Source organism: Cicer arietinum, chromosome 5, assembly GCF_000331145.2.
Source record: "Cicer arietinum cultivar CDC Frontier isolate Library 1 chromosome 5, Cicar.CDCFrontier_v2.0, whole genome shotgun sequence".
NCBI classification, from domain to species: domain Eukaryota; kingdom Viridiplantae; phylum Streptophyta; class Magnoliopsida; order Fabales; family Fabaceae; genus Cicer; species Cicer arietinum.
The window spans coordinates 18,721,960-18,745,047 of record NC_021164.2 but is presented as its reverse complement, the minus strand read 5'-3'; the positions used below and the strand labels follow the sequence as shown (position 1 = coordinate 18,745,047).

Here is a 23,088-nt window from a genome sequence, read left to right as displayed (position 1 = left end):
TCTCTCTCTCTCTCTCTCTCTCTCTCTCTCTATATATATATATATATATATATATATATATATATATATATATGCAGATCTTCTTGGGGATATAGGGTTGTCATGGCCACTCCAAAGTCCCCAATAATTTAAAAAAAAATACTACTATTTTTATTTTTTGTTTGAATAATGTTATTGAAACATAATTTGACACAAAATGAGACACAAATACAATAATGTGTATTGGAGTACAAATACAAAATGTGATCCTCTTTGTTTTACACAATATTATATTTGTGTCATATTTTCTGTTCTAATAAAATTACTTTTATTTTATATAAGATACATTTGACTTATAATTTGATCAACAAAAATTGATCTATTTGATCCATAATATGATTCAAATACATCGATTTTTATTGACCAAATTATAACCCAAATATCTATTATAAAGAAAATAGGAGGGAATTATTTATATAAAAAAATTACAAAAACAACTACTATAATTATAAAATAAACTAAAATTTTCAACCTAAATTCCAACTATCTGAGTTGTGAATTAGAGATATAATTGTGAATTTTATACAGAGATATAAAAATCAAACCAAATGATCCTATGATATCAAAAATTTAACCAAAACTAATTAAATTAGATTGATATTTTTTATGAGTTTGAGTACAAGTTGAACTAAACCAATAGATTCGACCCTTATTTATTTGAGATATAATTTCAGGTAATTTTAAAATAGATCGCATAATACTCAAATCATACCCATATCTTTTTGGCTAAATAGCACTTGTGGTCCCTTAACTTGATTTTAGTTAACTTTTAGTCTTTTATCTTCTTTTTTTTCTTCCCGATTTGATCATTTATTTTAATTTTAAGTGACAATTTGATCTTTTATGTTTTAAAGTGTCAACAATATTATCCTTTTTTTTTTGCAAAAATTCAAAAAAGTCATCAAAAATTTCAAACAAAACCCATAAAATTAATTATCATCCTCAATATAATGCAATTTCATCAAATTCATAACTTAAATCTTTAAATAAACTCATATTTTCATCTCTAACAATATCAAATAAATAATGAAAATATGAATTTATTTGAAGATTTGAGTTACGAATTTGATGAAATTTATATTATATTGAAGAATATAATTAATTTTATGGGTTTTGTTTGAAAATAGTGGTGAATTTTTTGAATTTTTGCAAAAAAAAATGATAACATTGTTGACATTGTAAAACATAAAATATCAAATTGTCACTTAAAATTAAAATAAATGACCAATTCAAGAAAAAAATAAGATAAAGGACTAAAACATTAATTAAAATTAAGTTAAGGGACCATGAGTTCTATTTAACCTATCTTTTATTAACACTATGTCAATATTGATAGATAAAACATTGACAAGCTTAATTTGCTTTCCTCCACAAGAATGTCTCTTTTTTTTATCGATTTGTCCTATGTTTTGTGGTGCCTCTTTGTATGTCAATTTTTTATATGATAGTGGTTAATTTGGTAGGCTTAACTTTCTTGTGGTATATGCTCCATTAACTTGTAAATCTACCACTATTTCAATGGATATATATGCACCATATTTTATATCAAGAGATCAACTTAGATAGTGTAAATATGCAAGAATACCTATGTTTTTTATGAAGACAAAGACCAAGTAAAGTGATCAAGTTGCAAGTTCAAAGTAAGTCAACAATCAAGTCAACTATTGTCAATATGCTAGAAGACTTATAGTTTAAGGTATATGATGCAATCTAATATTGTTATATTTCAAATGCACATGAGAACCTTATACTTTAGCATATGCATCAAAAGAATTTTCAAAGTGTCAATTGCATAAACAATGTTTGAAAATCAAGTTTTTGACAAAAGTCAAGGTTGTATTTGATTGCATATATGTGTAGCCGAATACAGATGAAGTTAGTAGCAAAAACCGCACATCTGTTTTCGACTATAGCATGTTGTAGTCGAATACAAACCTAAGTCAGTAGCGAAAATTGCACATCTGTATTCGACTGCAGGATGTTGTAGCCGAATACAAATACCAAATAAGTAGCTAAAACTGCACTTTTGTATTTGACTACAGCATGTTGTAGCCAAATACAAAATCAAGTCAATGACAAAATTCAGTCATCTATATTCGACTACAAGGATTTGTATTCAAATACATGCTTGAAATTTTGAAATAAATCTAAACGTTACAGAAGTGTATTCAACTACACTTAGGATGTAGCCGAATACAACTGCAAAGTAATGCAATTTTTCAGTTCAGATTCAATCTGGATCATTGCATATGTTCATCAAACCTCTAGGAACAGTTGTCATTGATCTAAAGTGATGTCTAAGGAGTATAAATACTTCTTAGTTTCAGATTTAAAAAAATAACCTTAACAACAACCATAGAATAACTTTGAACAACTTTCTGAAATTTTTTTGTGAATTATTCAAAGTCATACTTTCATATTTCTAGTACATGTTTTATATTTTCATATCATTGAGAAATGTTATCTGTTGTAATTGAAATTATATTAGATTGTTATCATTATATAAGAAAGCATCAACTGTTATATGTTATTGATTTAAGCCAAAATCGTTGTTGTATAATCATTCAAGTTATTGTGTAAATTGAGGAAAGTGGTATACTTTCTTCAAGTGTTATAAACTATGATAGTGGTGTGCTATCTTAGGCAGATTGTTAGAAGTTTGTAACATAAGTTTTAGAGTTAGACTTGTACTTATTATAACAATAATGGAAAATCTCTTGTGGTGTGCAAGAGGACTGGATGTACCCTTGGTTGTTAGGGGAACCATTATAAATTGTTGTGTTCTTTATTTTTCTGTCATTTACAAGTTTTTCTATACACTAATCCTAATCAGAAAAATAATACACTAAGTCTCTAAAAACCAGAAAATTGATAAACACCTAATTCACCCCCTTCTTAGGTGCGCCTCTATACTAACAATTGGCATCATAGCTTGTTCTGGAAATTTGTTCCTCGATCCTTATTCATGGCTTTCGAATTAGTGAATCAATCTCTTGTGGTGTGCAAGAGGACTGGACGTACCCTTGGTTATAAGGGGAACCAGGATAAATCTTTGAGTTCATTTATTTACTGCACCTTACTATTAGTAGACATTATATTAATTCAGAAAATTCAACTACCATATTAATAAAAACAGGAAAATTTACTAACCCCTAATTCCCCCCCCCCCCCCTCTTAGGTGCACTTCTATACTTACAATTGGCATCAGAGCAGGTTCTAGAAATTTGCTCATCAATCCTTATTCATGGCTTCCTCACAACCAATATTTAGAGATGGTGGTAGTAGCAATTAACCACCTTGCTTTGTTGGAGAACATTATGATTTTCTGGAAAATATGCATGCATGCATATCTTGAGGCACAAGGATATGATCTTTGGGATGCAGTAGAAAATGGCCCCTATGTTCGAAAGACAATCATCAACAATAAAGAGGAAATAAAGATAAAAGCCTCATGGACATATGATGACAAAAGGAAAGTGTTGTTTGACAAAAAGGCCAAAAGCATGTTACAATCGGCACTTTGAATGGACGAATTCTTCTATGTGTCTCATTGCAAAACTTCCAAAGAAAATTGGGATACTATTGAAATAACTCACGAATGAACTGTTGAGGTAAAACGTTCTAAACTTAATACCTTATCTCAAGAATATGAACTATTTCGTATGCAACCCAGATAACCTATTATGGAGTTGCATAAAAGATTTTCTCATATGACCAACCACTTGACGACGCTTGGCAAGATCTTCACTAATGATGAATTGAACCTTACAGTTCTAATAACATTAACAAGGGCGTGGCAACCTAAAGTAACGACAATTTCTGAAAAGAAAAGTCTGTCAAATATGTCTCTTTCTGCACTTTTCAGAAAACTCCGAGAACATGAGATTGAACTTCGAAAACTAGAAAAGAAGCCAAAGAGCATTGCCTTGAAAAATGGGTCAAGAGAACAGATAGATGATGAGAACTCAGTTGGAGATGAGAACACCACCTTCCTTGTAAAGAAATTTGGTAAGTTCCTTAAAAATGATAAAACTTTTAAGAAAAGGAAAACTTTTGGGAAGAAGGATGTTTCCACTACAAATTAAACTTCACTTTTTTTGAGTGTGGCAAGCAACGACACATAAAAGCGGAGTGTCCAAATATTATCAAGAAAAGTGCTCTCAAGAAGAAAAAATTCAAAAAGGCCTATATAGCATGGGAGGACAATGGAGTCAGTTCATCCTCAGATTCGGGAAGTGACAAATGTGCATATGTTGCTTTGATGGAATCACACCAATCCGACGAAGAAGAAGAGATAAGTAACAAAGATTATTCACATAGCCTTTTGATTCAAAAAGTGTATAAAATTTTGTTTTGTCACTAGCCTTGTGTTTTGAACATTCTCTATCCAAGTACCACATATTAGAGATGCTTTTTATGCATGTCTACAAAAGAATATCATAATTTGTTAGATACCCAAAGTGCTTTGGGTCCTTTAGTATTAGTACCTTTCTTGACCCACACATAATGCCCATTTGGAACACCAAAATTCCTAAAATGACAAGCATCAGGTGTGTGGCCATTTAGACCACAATAAAAACATGTAGGAATAGATTTACTTCTATTATTAGGCATATGACATTTCTTTTGAACATAATTCTTCTTAGAATAATTATGATCATTTTGCACAACTATAACTTTCTTTTTGTTGGATTGATCACTTGCCTTAGCAAAGATGGTTTTATTAATACTTGGTTTATCAAATTTTGAATAACCAAGGCCACTCTTGTCATTGGAATATCTTTGCATATTTAGAATATTTTCCAATCCAACTTATCCCTTTTCATATCTTTCAATGACTCTATTTAGTTGGACAATTTTAAAAGAAAGAGAATCACACTTATTACATGTAAAATTATGTTTTAATTTTTCAAAGTCTTTTTCTATAGTGTCAATTTTCTCTTTAAGAGATGAAATTAGTTTCTTTTGAGTTGACACAATTATCCACAGACTTTTACATTCCATCAGTAATCCTTTTATTCCATCTTGAATCAAAAGGCTATGTGATCTATGGAGATAACAACAAGGGTAAAATTTTGGGCATTGGAAAGGTTGGTACAACCCAATCTCCTTCAATTGAAGATGTTCTATATGGTGAAAGATTAAAGCACAATCTTATTAGCATTAGCACCATTTGTGACAAGGGTTATAAAATATCTTTCAACAAAGATGAATGTATTATTCAAAATGAGGTATCAAATGAAATCCAGTTTGTTAGTAAGCGTTTTAAAAATATTTTTATAATTAATCTTGATGATTTATCCTTGAGAATGAAATGTTTTATGGTAAGTGACAAAAATGATGCATGGCTATGGCATAAAAGATTTTCACATATCCATATGGATCATTTAAACAAGTTAGTCAAGCATGAACTTGTTGCAGGCTTACCAAAGATGAAATTCATTAAGGAAAAATTAATCGATGCTTGTCAAAAGGGTAAGCAAACTAAGGTTTCATTCAACCCCAAGAATATTATATCAACTTCAAGACCACTTCAATTGATACATATGGACTTGTTTGGTCCATCAAGAACTAAAAATCTTGGTGGAAATTCATATGGACTAGTAATTGTTGATGATTTCTCAAGGTTCACTTGGACTTTATTTTTGGAAAATAAAAATGAAGCTTTTAAAGCATTTAAAAATTATACCAAACTAGTCCAAAATGAACAAGCAACCAAAATTGTATCAGTAAGAAGTGATCACGGAGGAGAATTTCAAAATGCTTCTTTTGTAGAGTATTGTGAAGAAAATGGAATCTTCCATAACTTTTATGCACCAATAACACCTCAACAAAATGGAGTTGTTGAGAGAAAGAATAGATCATTGGTAGAACTTGCAAAGACCATGCTAAACAACTCAAATTTACCAAAATACTTTTGGGCAGATGTTGTAAGTACAACTTGTTATGTATTCAACCGAGTAATAATTTGATCAATCCTAAAGAAGACTCCATATGAACTCTATAAAGGTAGAAAGTCAAACATCTTTCACTTTCACATATTTGGGTGTAAATGATTTCTGCTGAATAATGATAAGGAAAATCTTGGAAAATTCAATGAGAAAGCTGATGAAGGAATCTTCCATAACTTTTCTGCACTAATAACACCTCAACAAAATGGAGTTGTTGAGAGAAAGAATAGATCATTAGTAGAACTTGCAAAGGCCATGCTAAACGACTCAAATTTACCAAAATACTTTTGGGCAGATGTTGTAAGTACAACTTGTTATGTATTCAACCGAATAATAATTTGAACAATCCTAAAGAAGACTCCATATGAACTCTATAAAGGTAGAAAGTCAAACATCTCTCACTTTCACATATTTGGGTGTAAATGATTTGTTCTGAATAATGCTAAGGAAAATCTTTTGAAAATTCAATGAGAAAGCCGATGAAGGTATCTTTATTGGTTATTCCTTATCTAGTAAAGCTTTTAGAATTTTTAATAAAAGAACTTTGTTAGTAGAAGAATCTATGCATGTATCATTTGATGAATCTAATCCCTTGAAAGAGGATAAAAATGTCTCTTGTGATGATGATGATTTTATAAGTAATGATATAAGCAAAGACAATCTAGTTGATCAATCAATTCAAAAAATGAAGTCGATATTGAGAAGCAAGATCAACATAATGATCTCCCTTAAGAATGGAGAACTCATCGACATCACCCCATTGACAACATTATAGGTGATATCAACAAATGAGTTACTACAAGACTCAAACTCCAAGATGCTTATTTGAATATGACATTTGTCTCTCAAATAGAACCTTCTAAGGTAGGTGAAGCATTTAAGGACAATCAATGGATATTTGCCAAACAAGAAGAACTAAACTAGTTTGAAAGAAACAAGGTATGGGAACTTGTTTCGAATCCTAACAATAAACACATCATTGGTACCAAATGGGTGTTTAAAAATAAACTAGATGAAAATGGTACAGTTGTTCAAAACAAGGCAAGGTTGGTTGCTCAAGGATACAACCAAGAAGAACGGATCGACTTTGATGAAACATTTGCTCCGGTAGCAAGGTTAGAAGCAATTCGACTATTACTTGCTTATGCTTGCTCTATGGATTTTGAATTGTTTAGATGGATGTCAAGAGTGTTTTCCTAAATGGCTAAATCAATGAGGAGGTCTATTTCAAACAGCCACCCGACTTTGAAGACTTCAAGAATCCTTCATATGTCTTCAAATTAAAGAAAACCCTTTATGGTTTGAAACAAGCTCCAAGAGCTTGGTATGATAGACTAAGTAACTTTTTATGTGAATGAGGATTTGAAAATGGTAAAGTTGAAAAGATATTATTCATTAAAAGGACTAATGATCACACTTTACTTGTTCAAATCTACGTTGACGATATCATATTTTGATCAACCAATAATAAAACATGTGAAGAATTCTCACTAATTGTAGTACCTCAATTTTGTCCTAGTAATTAAAAATCAAATAATAATAATAATAATAATAATAATAATAATAATAATAATAATAATAATAATAAAGAAAAAATAAAAACAAAAATAAAAATATTTTTTGCTTGCCAGGTTTGCTTATGTCTCCTTCATCTCTACTCCAAGCAAGCCATCTCCATCTTAATTTTTTATTTTTTTATTTTATTTTTATCTCAAAAAAGTTATATTTTCACCATTTGTATTCAGAAAGTTCAGCCACCCTTTTCTATTTTCATCTATGCAGTTCCACATTTTTTGCCAAAACAATATAAAAATCAGACATCAATTTATCTCATGAAAACAAAAATTCAACTTTGTAGTCTATAAATATTAAGGGAAAAAAATCAGTTCCAAAGGGGGAAGAAGTTTTTTTTCAAAAATAGAGAGTTTATTTTCTCTACTTTTGAAATAAAACAAGAAAAAGAGAGGAAGCACCGTAAAAAAACAAAGCAGAGAAGATAAAGAAAATTTAAAAATCCATCATCATTCTTCTTCAAATCATCAACTGATAACCATAAACAAACTCAAACTCATTTTAACAACCCAACCCACACAAATCAATTAAAAAAAAAATAGATAAAACAATCGTTACGACCTTCCAATTCAGCCGTGCACCGTGGCCAATATCTGGAAAGGCATATGCTTTTTTTTTTTCACTCTCTTTAAGTTTGCTTTGCTTTTCAAATTTTATATTATTGGAAGATGTAAACATCATTTTGTTAAAGAATAAGAGTTGGAACTAGAGTTTGATGTGTTGGAAGAAGAAAACTTTGTTTTATTTGGCATTGGGTGGTTTGGTTGAAATCTTATTTTTATTCTTTGGGGCTTATAAGACTATATTTCTTTATTATTATTTTGTAAAGATGTTGCTCCATATTATCACTACTGGACTCGACACTGCTCTCTCTACCGCATAAGAGGTGACCGTAGCAGCTTGCCATCGATACTTTTTTTTTTTTTGAATATTTTACTTTGATCACGTTAACTAGTAATAAGTAACATGTGTGTACGTGGTGTTGTCAATGGATATTTTATCTTATTTAACTTAAATAATAATTATTTAATTTAATAATGATGGTCATTTAACATAATTAATTTTATTTAATATAAATAATTATGAATATAATTAAATAGCAATAAACATCATTTATTTCATTGATGAGTAGTATTAACCGATTTTTTTTTTTCTTTTGATTTGTGCTATTTAATATTAAAATGAGTTTTGTTTCAATTATTTATTTAATTAAAAAATATTTAGAAAGACGCTTGCACTTGTAAATAGTAATTTTTGGTTTCATTATTAAATTGTGTTTTCGTGCATTTAAAAGATCAAATTACAAATTCATATATCTCTTTTGCTCCTATTTTGTTTTTGTGTTTATTATTGATTTCATTTCGTAGAATCATTTAAACTTATTTAATATTTATTTTTATTTTTTAAAAAGAAAATAAAGATAAAATTATAATCAAATATTGAAGGGTTAATTAGATGTGTCATTTTCTTAACCTTTGATTTGTTAAGATGCAAGTTGTGACAACTTGTTAGTTCTAAAACTCATTTTCACAATTAAATTATTAAATATATGAAAATTAGTTTAAAGTGGTTATTTTGACATAATATCTTGTTAATCTTTGAGCGGTTATAACATAAGTAGTACAACTTGAGATTTTAAAACTCATATTAAATAGAAAATAATAAAACATTATTAAAATGATTAAATTAGATGTGACATCTTTTTACTCTTTGAGTTTTTTGAGACACGGTTGTACAACTTGATGTCCTAAAACTCACGTTTCAAAATAATTATTCAAATCAAGCAAACTCTTTTCTAGAATAATTTTTTTTTTTTACAATAAGACACGTTTTCTTTAAAATCAATCAACATTTTTACCAAGAACTACGTAACTTTGATTTCTCCATAATACCGGGAGATACATAGGAGCATGATCACACTCTTATCAAGAACCATAATAATTTTTTCCCCTCTCTTCTTAAACACACTTTTATCTCTAAAAAATCACATTTATAAAAAACAATTTATATTTATATTTAATAATAAAGAGAAATAAATATATTTAAGTTGATATAATTTTGCACAATTAATTATAGGTAACCGTATTCTAACGAATGTCATAGGGTGCTAATACATTCGCTACGCATAATCGACTCCCGAACTCAAAATCTGGTTTGAAAGACCATTTTTTTTTCTATCTTTAAGGATTTTTCAATATCTTCCCTATTTTTAAAATAAATTTTGGTGGTGACTCCATTGAATTCAAGGATAACTCAAAATTTTAGGCCGTGACAGCTGGCGACTCCAATGAGAACCTTAGAGAGTCAAGCCTATTTAATTGTGCAATTTTTTTTTTGTTCTTTTACTTTTTTTTCCTTCTATAGTTGTTTTTTTCCATTTCCTTTTACTTTATGTGTTTATTATTTCTTAAATATTAGTTGTCATTATAATATTCTTAAAGTAGTAGATCATTTATTATTATTATTATTATTATTATTATTATTATTATTATTATTATTATTATTATTATTTTCTTTTTGTATATATATATGTTTTATGAATATTATGGAGTTATTAAATTATGCTTATTCCACTTATGAGTGGAACCTTATACCCAAGTTTGAACAAAACTTAAGCTTAGTTTCGAGATTGCGTAGTGATAGCCTTCTAGATGTATATCCTATTTGATTAGCATGAAGATCTCACTTAGAGTTTGATCCTGTTGAGGTTATTGTCAATCCAAATAGTTTACTTATTGTTGTTGACAATATCCTAAAATATGATTATTGACTCTAGGAATCGTGTTTAGAACCATAAAACCTCCCTTTTGATAGTTTCACTACATAAGTCAATAGACCCTTTCATCGTAAGAATATTCATACAAACCAAAAAATACCTCATACATTCAAGACTTTATATATAATAGTTTTATCCATATCTCATGACTTTTTTTTTTCTCTTTAAAGGGAAAAATACAACATAATGGCATTTTGCATAAATTTTCAGGCTTTTTGGGGAATCATACATACCTTAGTCGCGTGTTATTACAATGGATGATGGGATTGGAAAAAAGAAAAATTTTACTTTTAAAATTCAAGCAGCCTGATTTGAAGAATTTAAGGGACATCAATAATCAAATGAAAACCATACAACGTGAGAATTTCTTTCACAAATATGGGAATATCCTAAATCTCTTGGTAGTGAATGTGCAAACAGGGGCCCTCACATCACTGGCTCAAGATTACGAACCACTCTTAAGATATTTCACCTTTCAAGACTTTCAGTTGGCCCCGACATTAGAGGAATTTGAACGAATATTGGGTTACTTCCTAGAGAAAGGATATCCTTATCAATATACTGGGCAACCATCAAATTTGAGCACAATTGTTGAAGTGTTGAAAGTTGACATAAGAGAGTTGACAAGTAAAAAAGAGGAAAAATGAGCTATTCATGGTTTTCCAAGAAAATATCTAGAGCAAAAGTGCCAAGATTTAGCCGTTAAAAAATAATGCGGTACTTATATAGATATTTTGGCCCTCATTATCTATGGTATTGTTTTATTCCCAAACCTTGATAATTTTGGAGATTTTGCTGCCATCAATGTCTTCTTGGCTTTTAACAAAAATAAATAAAATCCAGTTCCTGCGGTTCTTGCTGATATATACTACTATCTACATATGCGACACGAGAAGAAAGGGAGAACAATTTTGTGTTGTGTTCCAGTTTTGTATACTTGGTTTGTGTCACACATGTTCAAGAAAGGGTATCATGTTGGGGTTAAGAATAATCGTGAATGAGCTCAGAGTATAGCTAGTCTTACTGAGGACACAATTTCATGGTAATATAGAGAACAATGGGTGGAAGAAATAATATGCCAATGCAGAAATTTTCCAAAAGGATGCATTATGTTGGAGATAGCTTAAAGGGGTGGGAACAAAAGGATGCATTAATTACAATCCAACGATAGCTCTGAGATAGCTTAGCTACCTTATGTTGGAGAAACCATATGATAAGTCATTTAAAGCTTTTGTTTTGCATAATACGAGTATAGTAGACCCAACAATGTTGTGAAGGATAAGTCGAGCTTGGGAGATGATCATTAGATAAGGAAGAATACTTGGATGTAGAAGTTGCAGCACAAAAGAACCCTATCAACAATGAGTAAAGAAAAGAGTCCAAGAAATCAAGCTACCTTTCCATAGTACAACCTCGAATGATCAGGAAATGCTTAAACCTACCCTTGTAACAAATGAAGAAATAGAAGAACTCAAAGCATCATTGTTGAAATCTGAAGTGGAGAAAAGAGAGCTACAAGCGAAGTTAGAAAAAATCTCCCAAGAGAACGAGAACATACGATCAGAAAACACTTGTAAGAGTAAGTTTATCGAGAGAAGCAACAAGAGGTTGAAAATTGAAAAAGAAAATAAACTTGACATACAAGATTGTTTGAGAGGTGCAAATGAAGAATTAGATGTCCGAAAGCAAGAAAGGAATGAAGCTATTGAAGAAACCTATATGTGGAAGCAAATGTGGACAAAATCAGCAAGCTCTGAGAGGAATACAAAAAAGGAGTTTAAAGATTTAAAACAACAACTTAAAGAGATGATAGAGGAATACGAGAATCAAGTAAAGAAAGAGAGGCAACACAAGGAAGAAATTGAAGAATTACTCTCAAAACATCAAGATGCACTAAGAACAAAAATGGAGAATTCTAGTGAGTTGAATAATTACATTAATTATCAAGAAAAGATCTATACTGACTTAAATGATGAAACCATATATTGAGAGGATCGTTTTATGATGTTGCTTGGACAGTTGAAGAATCAAAAGATGTATAAAGAGCTGGAAGATAAAAGGCAAGCATTGAAAATATTGCTTTTCAAAATTGGCAATGCTAGCTAATCAAGCAATCAGAAAAATCCCAAAACATCTAAGAGAGATTGATGTAGTAATGCATCCGCTCAATACTCCAGTCAAAGTTTACAAGTTCGTTGAATATTGCAAACATTTGGTAGAAGAATTGGAGGAGAAGATTGGTTGTCTGATTGAAAGAGAATATTGAAATATCATAGTCGATGTAGTTTTTAATTTAAATGCGATGTACTTTTTTTCTCATCAATGGAGGGTTTGTTGTTTTGTTTACCGATCCCCATATTTTGTTCACTGGTAATTTGAGTAAGGTTTATGATTCCCCAACATCCAACCATCATGTAAAAAAAAAGAGATAATTAAATAAATAATTTCATTTTCATTCCATTCATATTTAATACACACTCATAATTTTTTTATTATTTATTTAAAAAAAATCAATAAAGCTATTTCCCCGACACCCTTATTGAACTTGCGCAAACTCCAAGATCATGGATGAACTTGAGCAAAATCAAGAAGTGATGAGAGTGGTTGTTAGCCAATTGAAGTTAAAAGTTCATTGAATCCTAGAGGCTTTAGCAAGAAAGGATAATACAAATGGGGATCCTCCAATTGCAAATGAAGAACACCAAACTACACTACGCCAAAAATGACATTTAACAGCGCCCATTTTACAACGCTTGCTAAACACAAGCCCTGTTGTAATTATATTTTAAAAATAACGGAACCTATTACAGCGCTTTTGATGCAAAGCGCTGTAAAACAAGCGCTGTAGTAGGTCATATAACATTTGTGCATCACGTTATAAGGCTTTTACAGCGCTTGTCAAAAAAGCACTGTAAAAGGAAGCGCTTTCGCGAATCAGTTACAACGCTTTTTCCACATGCGCTGTAAAACACATGCGCTTTCATTGAATTTAACTACCTATTACAGCGCTTTTTTCACAAGCGCTGTAAAACACATGCGCTTTCATTGAATTTAACTACCTATTACAGCGCTTTTTTCACAAGCGCTTTAAAATACATCTTTCAAATAATTATATACGTTGGAAACCCTCATATTTTTTCACAAGCGCTTTAAAATACATCTTTCAAATAATTATATACGTTGGAAACCCTCATATCCTCTACATCTTTCAAATAATTATATACGTTGGGAACCCTAATATCCTCTACGTACTGTGCGGCCATCTACGTTGTCTAAGGTATTTTTTACACATGATCTGTTATGTTTTGAAATTGTCAAAAATTGTCAAAAACTCATACCACATGATCTGTTCTGTTTTGAAATTGTCAAAAATTGTCAAAAACTCATACCACATGATCTGTTCTGTTTTGAAATTGTTAGTTGATATTGGTTTCTTTTTGAAACTTGTTGATATGTTTTGAAAGCTTATTATTTTTGTTACTGCATTTATATAGGTGGTATAATATGGATAGGAAATGGATTTCAGCCAATCGATTGTCAAAAGAGTATGAAATTGGAGTGAAGGAGTTTGTTGAGTTTGCAGTGAAGAATGCAAAAGATCCAAATAGAGTAGTTTGTCCTTGTTTAAAATGTTGTTTTGGAAAACGTGTTAGAGAAGATGAATTAGAAGGACATCTAGTATGTAATGGAATTGATCAAAGCTACACATGTTGGATAAGACATGGTGAGAAAAAAAAAGGAAACATTAATTTTGAGAATAGTTCTACATATGCTTCAACTGATTTCGATACAGATACATATGAGCCGGACCGAGTTGATGAGATTGCAAAAGCAGTTGAAGAAGATCTTCGAGATTGTCCTAAAATGTTTGAAAGTTTGTTGAGTGATGCAGAGAAAGAATTATATAATGGTTGTACTAAATTCACAAGACTGTCAGCGATATTAAAGTTGTACAACTTAAAAGCGAGTAATGGATGGTCTGATAAAAGCTTTACGGAATTATTAACACTCATAAAAGATATGTTGCCAGATGATAATGAACTTCCCAGTCGAACCTACGAGGCTAAACGGATTTTGTGTTCTATTGGAATGAGTTACGAAAGGATTCATGCGTGTCCTAACGATTGCATTTTATTTCGAAACGAATATGAACTACTTAAGGCGTGTCCGAAATGCAATGTCTCTCGATATAAGAAGAAAGAATCTACTCCAGCAAAAGTCGTGTGGTATTTTCCTATAATACCAAGATTTAGGCGCATGTATCGCAGTGAAGAAGATTCAAAACACTTGACATGGCATGCAGATGAAAGAATTAGAGATGGAATGTTTCGACACCCTGCAGATTCCCCACAATGGGCAAAAATTGATCACGAGTATCCTGAATTCGGGATAGAGTCAAGAAATCTAAGACTTGCACTTTCTACTGATGGAATGAATCCACATGGTCTTCAAAGCATCTCACATAGCACGTGGCCTGTGATTTTGGTAATATATAACCTACCTCCATGGTTATGTATGAAGCGTAAGTTTATGATGTTGTCTCTGTTAATTTCTGGACCCAAACAACCGGGGAATGATATCGACGTATACTTGACTCCTTTAATTGAAGATTTAAAAATTCTGTGGGAGACAGGTGTGGAAGTTTATGATGGGTATAGGAAAAAGTGTTTCAATTTGAGGGCTATGTTGTTCGGCACAATTAATGATTTTCCAGCATATGGTAATTTATCAGGATATAGCATTAAAGGTCAGTGTGCATGTCCTATATGTGAAGAGAGTACAAATTGGATGCGGTTGAAACATTGTAAGAAGAATGTGTTTCTTGGACATCGTAGATTTTTACCTTATAGTCATCAGTATCGTGGGTGGAGAAATGCATTCAATGGAAAATCAGAGGAAGGTAAAGCTCCTTTAGCACCGACTGGATATCAAATACTTGAAAAAGTACAAGGTTTGACCAATAAATTTGGCAAACCTTTTGCGGGAGAGCTGGTGAAAACTGGGTGGAAGAAAAAGTCAATTTTCTTTGAATTGCCATATTGGAAGTCATTGTATGTAAGACATTTCCTCGATGTGATGCATATTGAAAAAAATGTATTTGAAAGTGTTATTGGTACGTTACTCAATGTTCCAGGAAAGTCTAAAGATGGCGTCAATGCAAGATTGGACTTGGTCGATATGGGAATAAGAAATGAACTGGCTCCAGTAAAGAAAGGAAATCGCACATATCTACCTCCAGCCGCTCATACTCTATCTAGAAAGGAAAAAATTGTTTTATGTAAATTTCTACACGAAGTTAAAGTTCCAGAAGGATACTCTTCGAACATTAAAAATTTGGTTTGTATGAAAGACCTCAAGTTAAAAGGTTTGAAGACCCATGATTGTCATATTATAATGGAGCATTTGCTACCAATAGGTATACGTTCCATTTTACCTGAAAAAGTTCGACTAGCCTTAACTAGATTATGTTTCTTCTTCAGGGAAATTTGTAGTAAAGTGATCGACCCTCAGAAATTACCGACATTGCAGAGGGAAATTGTTGTTACTTTGTGTGAGCTTGAAATGTATTTCCCACCATCGTTTTTTGATATAATGGTTCACCTTACTGTTCATCTGGTTAAGGAGACACAACTTTGTGGGCCAGCTTATATGAGATGGATGTATCCGATAGAACGATATATGAAAATATTAAAAGGGTACGTAAAAAGTAGAAGTCGACCAGAAGGTTGTATTGCTGAACGATACATTGTTGAAGAGGCTGCTGAATTTTGTACTGAATATCTGTCCAATGTTGAATCCATAGGGCTTCCCATGTCTCGTCATTCGGGAAGACTATCAGGAGAAGGGATAACTGGAAGGAGACTACTGACTATATCAAGGACAGAATGGGAGCAGGCACAATTGTATGTTCTGCACAATGATGATGAGGTTCAACCGTATGTTACAATACACATTGATCAGTTATCTCGTTTGAACATGAATAGGAATCAAAATTGGATAACTCGAGAGCACAATCGAAGTTTTGTAACATGGTTAAAAAATCACATAATGTCAAAATTTGATATAGACCCCGGATCAATTTCAAATAGATTGAGGTGGCTAGCAAATGGTCCGAGCTTACATGTCTTTTCTTACACTGGTTATGTTATTAACGGCTACACATTTTATACCAAAGAACAAGATGATCAGACCACTATGCAAAATAGTGGAGTCACTCTCGTAGCTGAAGCGATGCATGTCTCAAGTGCAAAAGACAAAAACCCAATATATGCAAATCTATCATATTTTGGGGTTATCGAGCGCATATGGGAGTTAGACTACACAATGTTTCGTGTTCCTATATTTGGTTGCAAGTGGGTCGATAATAATAATGGCGTTCGGATTGATGAGTCAGGATTCTTGCTTGTCGATTTTAATAGGGTGGGATACAAAGACGAGCCTTTTATTTTAGCGTCGCAAGCTCAACAAGTGTTTTATGTCACTGATCCTTCTAATGATAAATGGTCTGTTGTCCTATCGACCAATAAAATAAGTGATGATAACAATAATGATGAAGATGTTGGTAATGATCTTTTATTTGCAACATCACAACAACCACATGAAATTGATTCAACTGATGATGGTTTATATCTTAGAGATGATCATGATGAGGGAATTTGGATTAATCCATCGTTTCGTATTGTAAATGGACAAACAAATGTGAATGTCACCAGGAAAAGAAGAAGGGCATCTTAATGTATATGTTTAATTGTTTTATATAAGCTATGCATGTAATCTGAACTGTGTTATTGTAAATATGCATGTAATCTGAATTGAGTGTTTTATACTAAGTTCTGATTAATTTATTTTCTGAACTGAACTGAACTGAACTGTACAGAGAGATTCTCATTGTCATTTCTAATAATTCATGCATGTAATCTGAATTGAGTGTTTTATACTAAGTTCTGATTAATTTATTTTCTGAACTGAACTGAACTGAACTGAATAGAGAGATTCTCATTTCTAATAATTCATGCATGTAATCTGAATTGAGTGTTTTATACTAAGTTCTGATTAATTTATTTTCTGAACTGAACTGATAAAAAGGTTTTTAATGTCATCCCAACCCAAATAAACCAAACACAAAAATAAAATAAAACAATAAAACAAAACACATGAGTTTGGTGAAGAGGAAGGGATTTTGGTGGTGACCAGTTACTACTATGTGGGTTTTGCATGTTGAGCTTGTTTAAAAAATAACATAACAAAACACAAAAACAATAATAGCGCTTATTTGGAAAAAGCGCTGTAAAAGAGCCTTCTAAAATTAACCTAAAAGATACATAATAACATAATAACACACGGAGGTCTTTTACAGCGCTTATTTGGAAAAAGCGCTGTAAACGATCATTTTAAAAATAAAATAATGAGTGTGTTATACCTTTTACAGCGCTTTCCACACAAAGCGCTGTAAACGACTCTTTTGAAAGTGAGTAAAAAAGACATTTTACAGCGCTTGTTTGCCAAAGCGCTGTCAAATGGCTTTAAAAATAATATTCATCAGACACCTAATTTCTTCAAACACCTTGTACGCATCATGGGATTCAAAAAACATCAGACACAAACCCATTTCTTCAAACACATTGTACGCATCATGGGAATCCAAAAAACATCAGACATTAACCCATTTCATCAAACACCTTGTACGCATCATGGGAATACCCAAAAACACATTGTTAACAAAAACATCAGACACAAACCCATTTTTCGCAACATGGCAATGATCCTGAATACCAAGTTTCGATTTAAGAAGGAAAGAGAATGTAAAGAGATAAAAAGGGTGTTGAGGTGGAGATTGAATTGTGAAAGAGTAAGCTTTGATGTTTGTGAAGAAGATGCATAAAAGGAGAAGAGTTTGGTGAAGATGAAGGGATTTTGGTGGTGACCAGTTACTACTATGTGGGTTTTGCATGTTGAGCCTTCTAAAATTAACCTAAAGAGACATTTTAGAGCGCTTATGTGGAAAAGCGCTGTAAAAGGCTTTAAAAAACATTAATATAACATAATAACACACGGAGGTCTTTTACAGCGCTTATTTGGAAAAAGCGCTGTAAAAGAGCCTTCTAAAATTAACCTAAAGAGACATTTTAGAGCGCTTATGTGGAAAAGCGCTGTAAAAGGCTTTAAAAAACATTAATATAACATAATAACACACGGAGGTCTTTTACAGCGCTTATTTGGAAAAAGCGCTGTAAAAGAGCCTCTTAAAATTAACATAAAGAGACATTTTAGAGCGCTTATGTGTAAAAAGCGCTGTAAAAGGCTTTAAAAAACATTAATATAACATAATAACACACGGAGGTCTTTTACAGCGCTTATTTGGAAAAAGCGCTGTAAAAGAGCCTCTTAAAATTAACATAAAGAGACATTTTAGAGCGCTTATGTGTAAAAAGCGCTGTAAAAGGCTTTAAAAAACATTCAAATAACATAATAACACACGGAGGTCTTTTACAGCGCTTATTTGACAAAAGCGCTGTAAAAGGCGTAAAAGGCATTCAAATAACATAATAACACACGGAGGTCTTTTACAGCGCTTATTTGTCAAAAGCGCTGTAAAAGAGCCTTTTAAGAATTTAACTAAAGAAGCCTTTTAGAGCGCTTTACAAAAAAAGCGCTGTAAAAAGGCTTATAAAAAGCGCTGTAAAAGTGTTACGTATATATAACAGTTACCTCTTCAGTTTCCTCTTCATTACGTAACCTTCATCTCAACCTTCATTTCTTCTCTTCTTTTGCAAACCCTATCATCCCGTCCTTTACGAACCTTATTTCCACGATCATCTCCTTCATTTCGAACCTTATTTCCATCCAAGATCATCTCTCCCATTTCACACAATATATTTTCATTGAAATACGTAACCCTCATTACGTATTTCTTCAAACCGTATTTCTGTGAACCATATTTCTGTGAACTTTCTGCAAACCCTCTTTTCTTTGCATTTCGTCTTTCTTCGAACCATCATTATTCAGGTATTGATGTTATTAAATTTTTGTAATCATTAGAATGCATGTTGAGCTTTTTTAAGATATACTGATACATGTTGAGTTTGTTTATAATAATGCATGATCCATGTTGAGCTTGTTGATGTTATACTAAAGTGCATGTTGAACTTGTTGTAGTTAAATGGATACAAACAAAGATTTAGAAGTTCAAAATGAAGAAGTTGGCACCTCTAAGACTTACGAAAAAGAAGTCAAACGTGGTGCAACTATCATGCAAAGGGTGATTAAAGCACGGAGTAGTGGCATTAAATTTGAGGTATACTCTGTTTGCTTATACTCTGTTTGCTGTGTGTTTTTTTATCTTTTTTTAGGGTTTAGGGCATGTACTTACTATATGAGTTTATTAGGTTGGCTGGAACGAGAGTGGTCAGCCAGTTGACCCCAACAGCTCCATGTTTGTAAGCTACATTGGGGCTGTTGTTCGTCAAAATGTCCCAATAACAATAGACAACTGGAGAGATAAGGCGTTGAAGGATGCCAAAGATATCATCTGGAATGACATTCAAGTAAATATTTTGATCTACTCTTTTGTCATTTATAATTTTTTTTCTGTAAAATACATTACTTATAATTGTTTTCATTGCAGACCACTTTTGTTCTTGATGAGGAACGAAAGTCATATGTTTTGAGAGTTGCTGGGAAAATCCATCGTGGATTTAGATCCCATCTCTCAAATTTCTATCTAAAAGATAGAGAAGGAAACACAAATGCTGAACCTCCAAAGATATATCAACATTATATATCAAAGGATGAATGGAGTGCATTTGTTTCCAAACGTTCTGACCCGGCGTTTGTCGTAAGTTATTAATTTATTAGCATTTGTGTTTTATTATTCATATTCGTAGCGTATTTTAAATTTTTACACAATTGCTATTTTTTTTTTATATAGAATATTAGTAAGGCAAATCGCGAACGGGCAAGCAACCCAAAACACCCATACAAGAAATCACGTATGGGATATGCACGCCTTGAACAACAAATTGTAAGTAATTAAACATCACTTTTATATAATGAAGTAATTTGTATTATAAACTATAGTGTGTAACTAATTTGTATTATTTTGTTTATGATTTTAACGAATAGAGAAAAGAGACCCAAGCCGATCAACCCTTGGATCGTCATATATTAGAGAAAACATCAGACACAAACCCATTTCTTCAAACACTTTCTACGCATCATGGGAATCCCCAAAAAGGGTGGAGATTGAATTGTGAAAGAGTAAGCTTTGATGTTTGTGAAGAAAATGCATAAAAGGAGAAGAGTTTGGTGAAGAGGAAGGGATTTTTGTGGTGACCAGTTACTACTATGTGGGTTTTGCATGCATGTTGAGCTTGTTTAAAAAATAACATAACATAACAAAACACAAAAACAATAAGGCCTTTTATAGCGCTTATTTGGAAAAAGCGCTGTAAAAGAGCCTTTTAAAATTAACCTAAAGAGACATTTTAGAGCGCTTATGTGTAAAAGCGCTGTAAAAGGCATTCAAATAACATAATAACACACGGAGGTCTTTTACAGCGCTTATTTGGAAAAAGCGCTGTAAAAGAGCCTTTTAAAATTAACCTAAAGAGACATTTTAGAGCGCTTATGTGTAAAAGCGCTGTAAAAGGCATTCAAATAACATAATAACACACGGAGGTCTTTTACAGCGCTTATTTGGAAAAAGCGCTGTAAAAGAGCCTTTTAAAATTAACCTAAAGAGACATTTTAGAGCGCTTATGTGTAAAAGCGCTGTAAAAGGCATTCAAATAACATAATAACACACGGAGGTCTTTTACAGCGCTTATTTGGAAAAAGCGCTGTAAAAGAGCCTTTTAAAATTAACCTAAAGAGACATTTTAGAGCGCTTATGTGTAAAAGCGCTGTAAAAGGCATTCAAATAACATAATAACACACGGAGGTCTTTTACAGCGCTTATTTGGAAAAAGCGCTGTAAAAGAGCCTTTTAAAATTAACCTAAAGAGACATTTTAGAGCGCTTATGTGTAAAAGCGCTGTAAAAGGCATTCAAATAACATAATAACACACGGAGGTCTTTTACAGCGCTTATTTGAAAAAAGCGCTGTAAAAGAGCCTTTTAAAAATTTAACTAAAGTAGCTACTTCTTCTCTCCCACCAGGCTTTACCCCAGCTATCCAACTGTTTTGTATGACAACTATGCAATTTCCCATGTATGGTGTCCCACCTGGTTATACTCCGCCCTTAGTCATCAACCCCATGGACAATAACCCAAACCACTAAACTATCAACACCAAAAGCCTAAATCAACCACAAATTCCATCTCCTCTGGGCTACGTGCCACCCAAAAACACTATATCCTCGGAAAATATTCCAGTCAGTGCACCTCAAGTACCTCATTTTAGTGCTAACGAAAATTCGCAACAACCTCATGTTGGTGATGATACACAATCGAAAGAGAAATTCTATGTTTTAGAAGAACAAATAAAAGCAATTAAAGGGAATAATGTCTATGGTCTTGAAGATTTTGATATGTGTCTGGTTCTCGATGTGGCTATCCCTTCAAAATTCAAGGTACCTGAGTTTGAGAAATACAAAGGTGCCACATGTCCTAAAAATCATTTAACAATGTATTGTAGAAAAATGGCTTCTCATGCTCATAATGACAATCTTCTCATTCATTTTTTTCAAAGCAGTTTGAGTGGGGCATCATTAAATTGGTATATGCATCTTGAGTGAAATTGAATAAGTTCGTGGAAAGATTTGGCCGATGCCTTCTTGAAACAATACCAGATGCAACTGCAGAATTCATTGAAAAAGGACAATGAATCATTTAAAGAATATGCACAATGGTGGAGAGAAGTGGGATCGCAAGTAGATCCTCCTTTATTTGAAAGAGAAATGGTTGGTATATTTATGGATACTCTTCAGTCGCCCTTTTATGATAAGATGATTGGGAGTATGCCATCAAACTTTTCTGACATGGTCATGATAGGAGAGAGAGTAGAAAGTGGCATGAGGAATTGTAAGATTGTATGTGGAACGAGTGGTATGAAGAAACCCCAAATGGGGTTTACAAAGAAGAAATAAGGGGATACTAATATTATAATGGCAATCCCAAGGGTATCTTATTCTCCAGTCATGAATTCTTATCGACTTGCAAATTTTGAGCCCCTGTTACCCCAAATTCCCTACCCTCCCTATCCATATGTGGCTGCGACCTCACAAGCTCCATATCTCCAATATCACCCTTCAAGGGTATCTTATTATCAACCACCCCTGGTATAACCACCACCTGCCACATTTTCCCAACAAAACCAATGGAACCAAAATCTAATCCCGAATCACTACAAAGCACCAGTTAATCGAGAAAAATGATAACCCGTTTTGACCCAATTTCCATCACATACAGCCAATTGTGCCTCACCTACTCCATAATTCAATGATAGTCCTAAGACCAATGAAACCTATTGAACCACCATTCCCAAAATGGTACAACCCAAATACCAAATGTGAATACCATGCAGGAGCCATTGGGTATTCTGTCAAAGATTGTCAAGCCCTAAAATCTAAAGTACAAGAATTGATTAATGCAAAATGGCTTACCTTCAAGGAGGACGGTCGCAACGTAGGGAGTAATCCCTTGCTGGGCCACGTGGATATCTCTATCAATGTCATTGAAGATGTGATAGACCAATATGCAAAAGATTATCATGTTTGACCATATGATCGTGTGTGGAAGGCCAACTTCAAA

At 32.5% G+C, this 23,088-nt stretch overlaps 1 protein-coding gene across 1 annotated transcript; it reads left to right on the top strand.

The window, feature by feature from the left end:
• Positions 1 to 19,439: 19,439 nt before the first annotated feature.
• LOC140920371 (uncharacterized) lies at positions 19,440 to 22,424 on the top strand. Its single transcript, XM_073368634.1, has 6 exons — positions 19,440 to 19,633; positions 19,725 to 19,883; positions 19,964 to 20,173; positions 20,267 to 20,363; positions 21,712 to 21,908; positions 22,128 to 22,424. The coding sequence occupies exons 1-6, from the start codon at positions 19,499 to 19,501 to the stop codon at positions 22,422 to 22,424; spliced, it is 1,095 nt and encodes a 364-aa protein (XP_073224735.1). The 5' UTR covers positions 19,440 to 19,498.
• Positions 22,425 to 23,088: the final 664 nt, after the last annotated feature.

Coding starts and splice junctions, on each gene's coding strand:
- LOC140920371 (XM_073368634.1), top strand. CDS start 19,499: ATGGATACAAACAAAGATTTAGAAGTTCAAAATGAAGAAGTTGGCACC. Junction 20,364..21,711: donor CCTTGAACAACAAATTGTAA/GTAATTAAACAT, acceptor AAAATATTCCAG/TCAGTGCACCTCAAGTACCT. Junction 21,909..22,127: donor CTATCCCTTCAAAATTCAAG/GTACCTGAGTTT, acceptor AAACAATACCAG/ATGCAACTGCAGAATTCATT.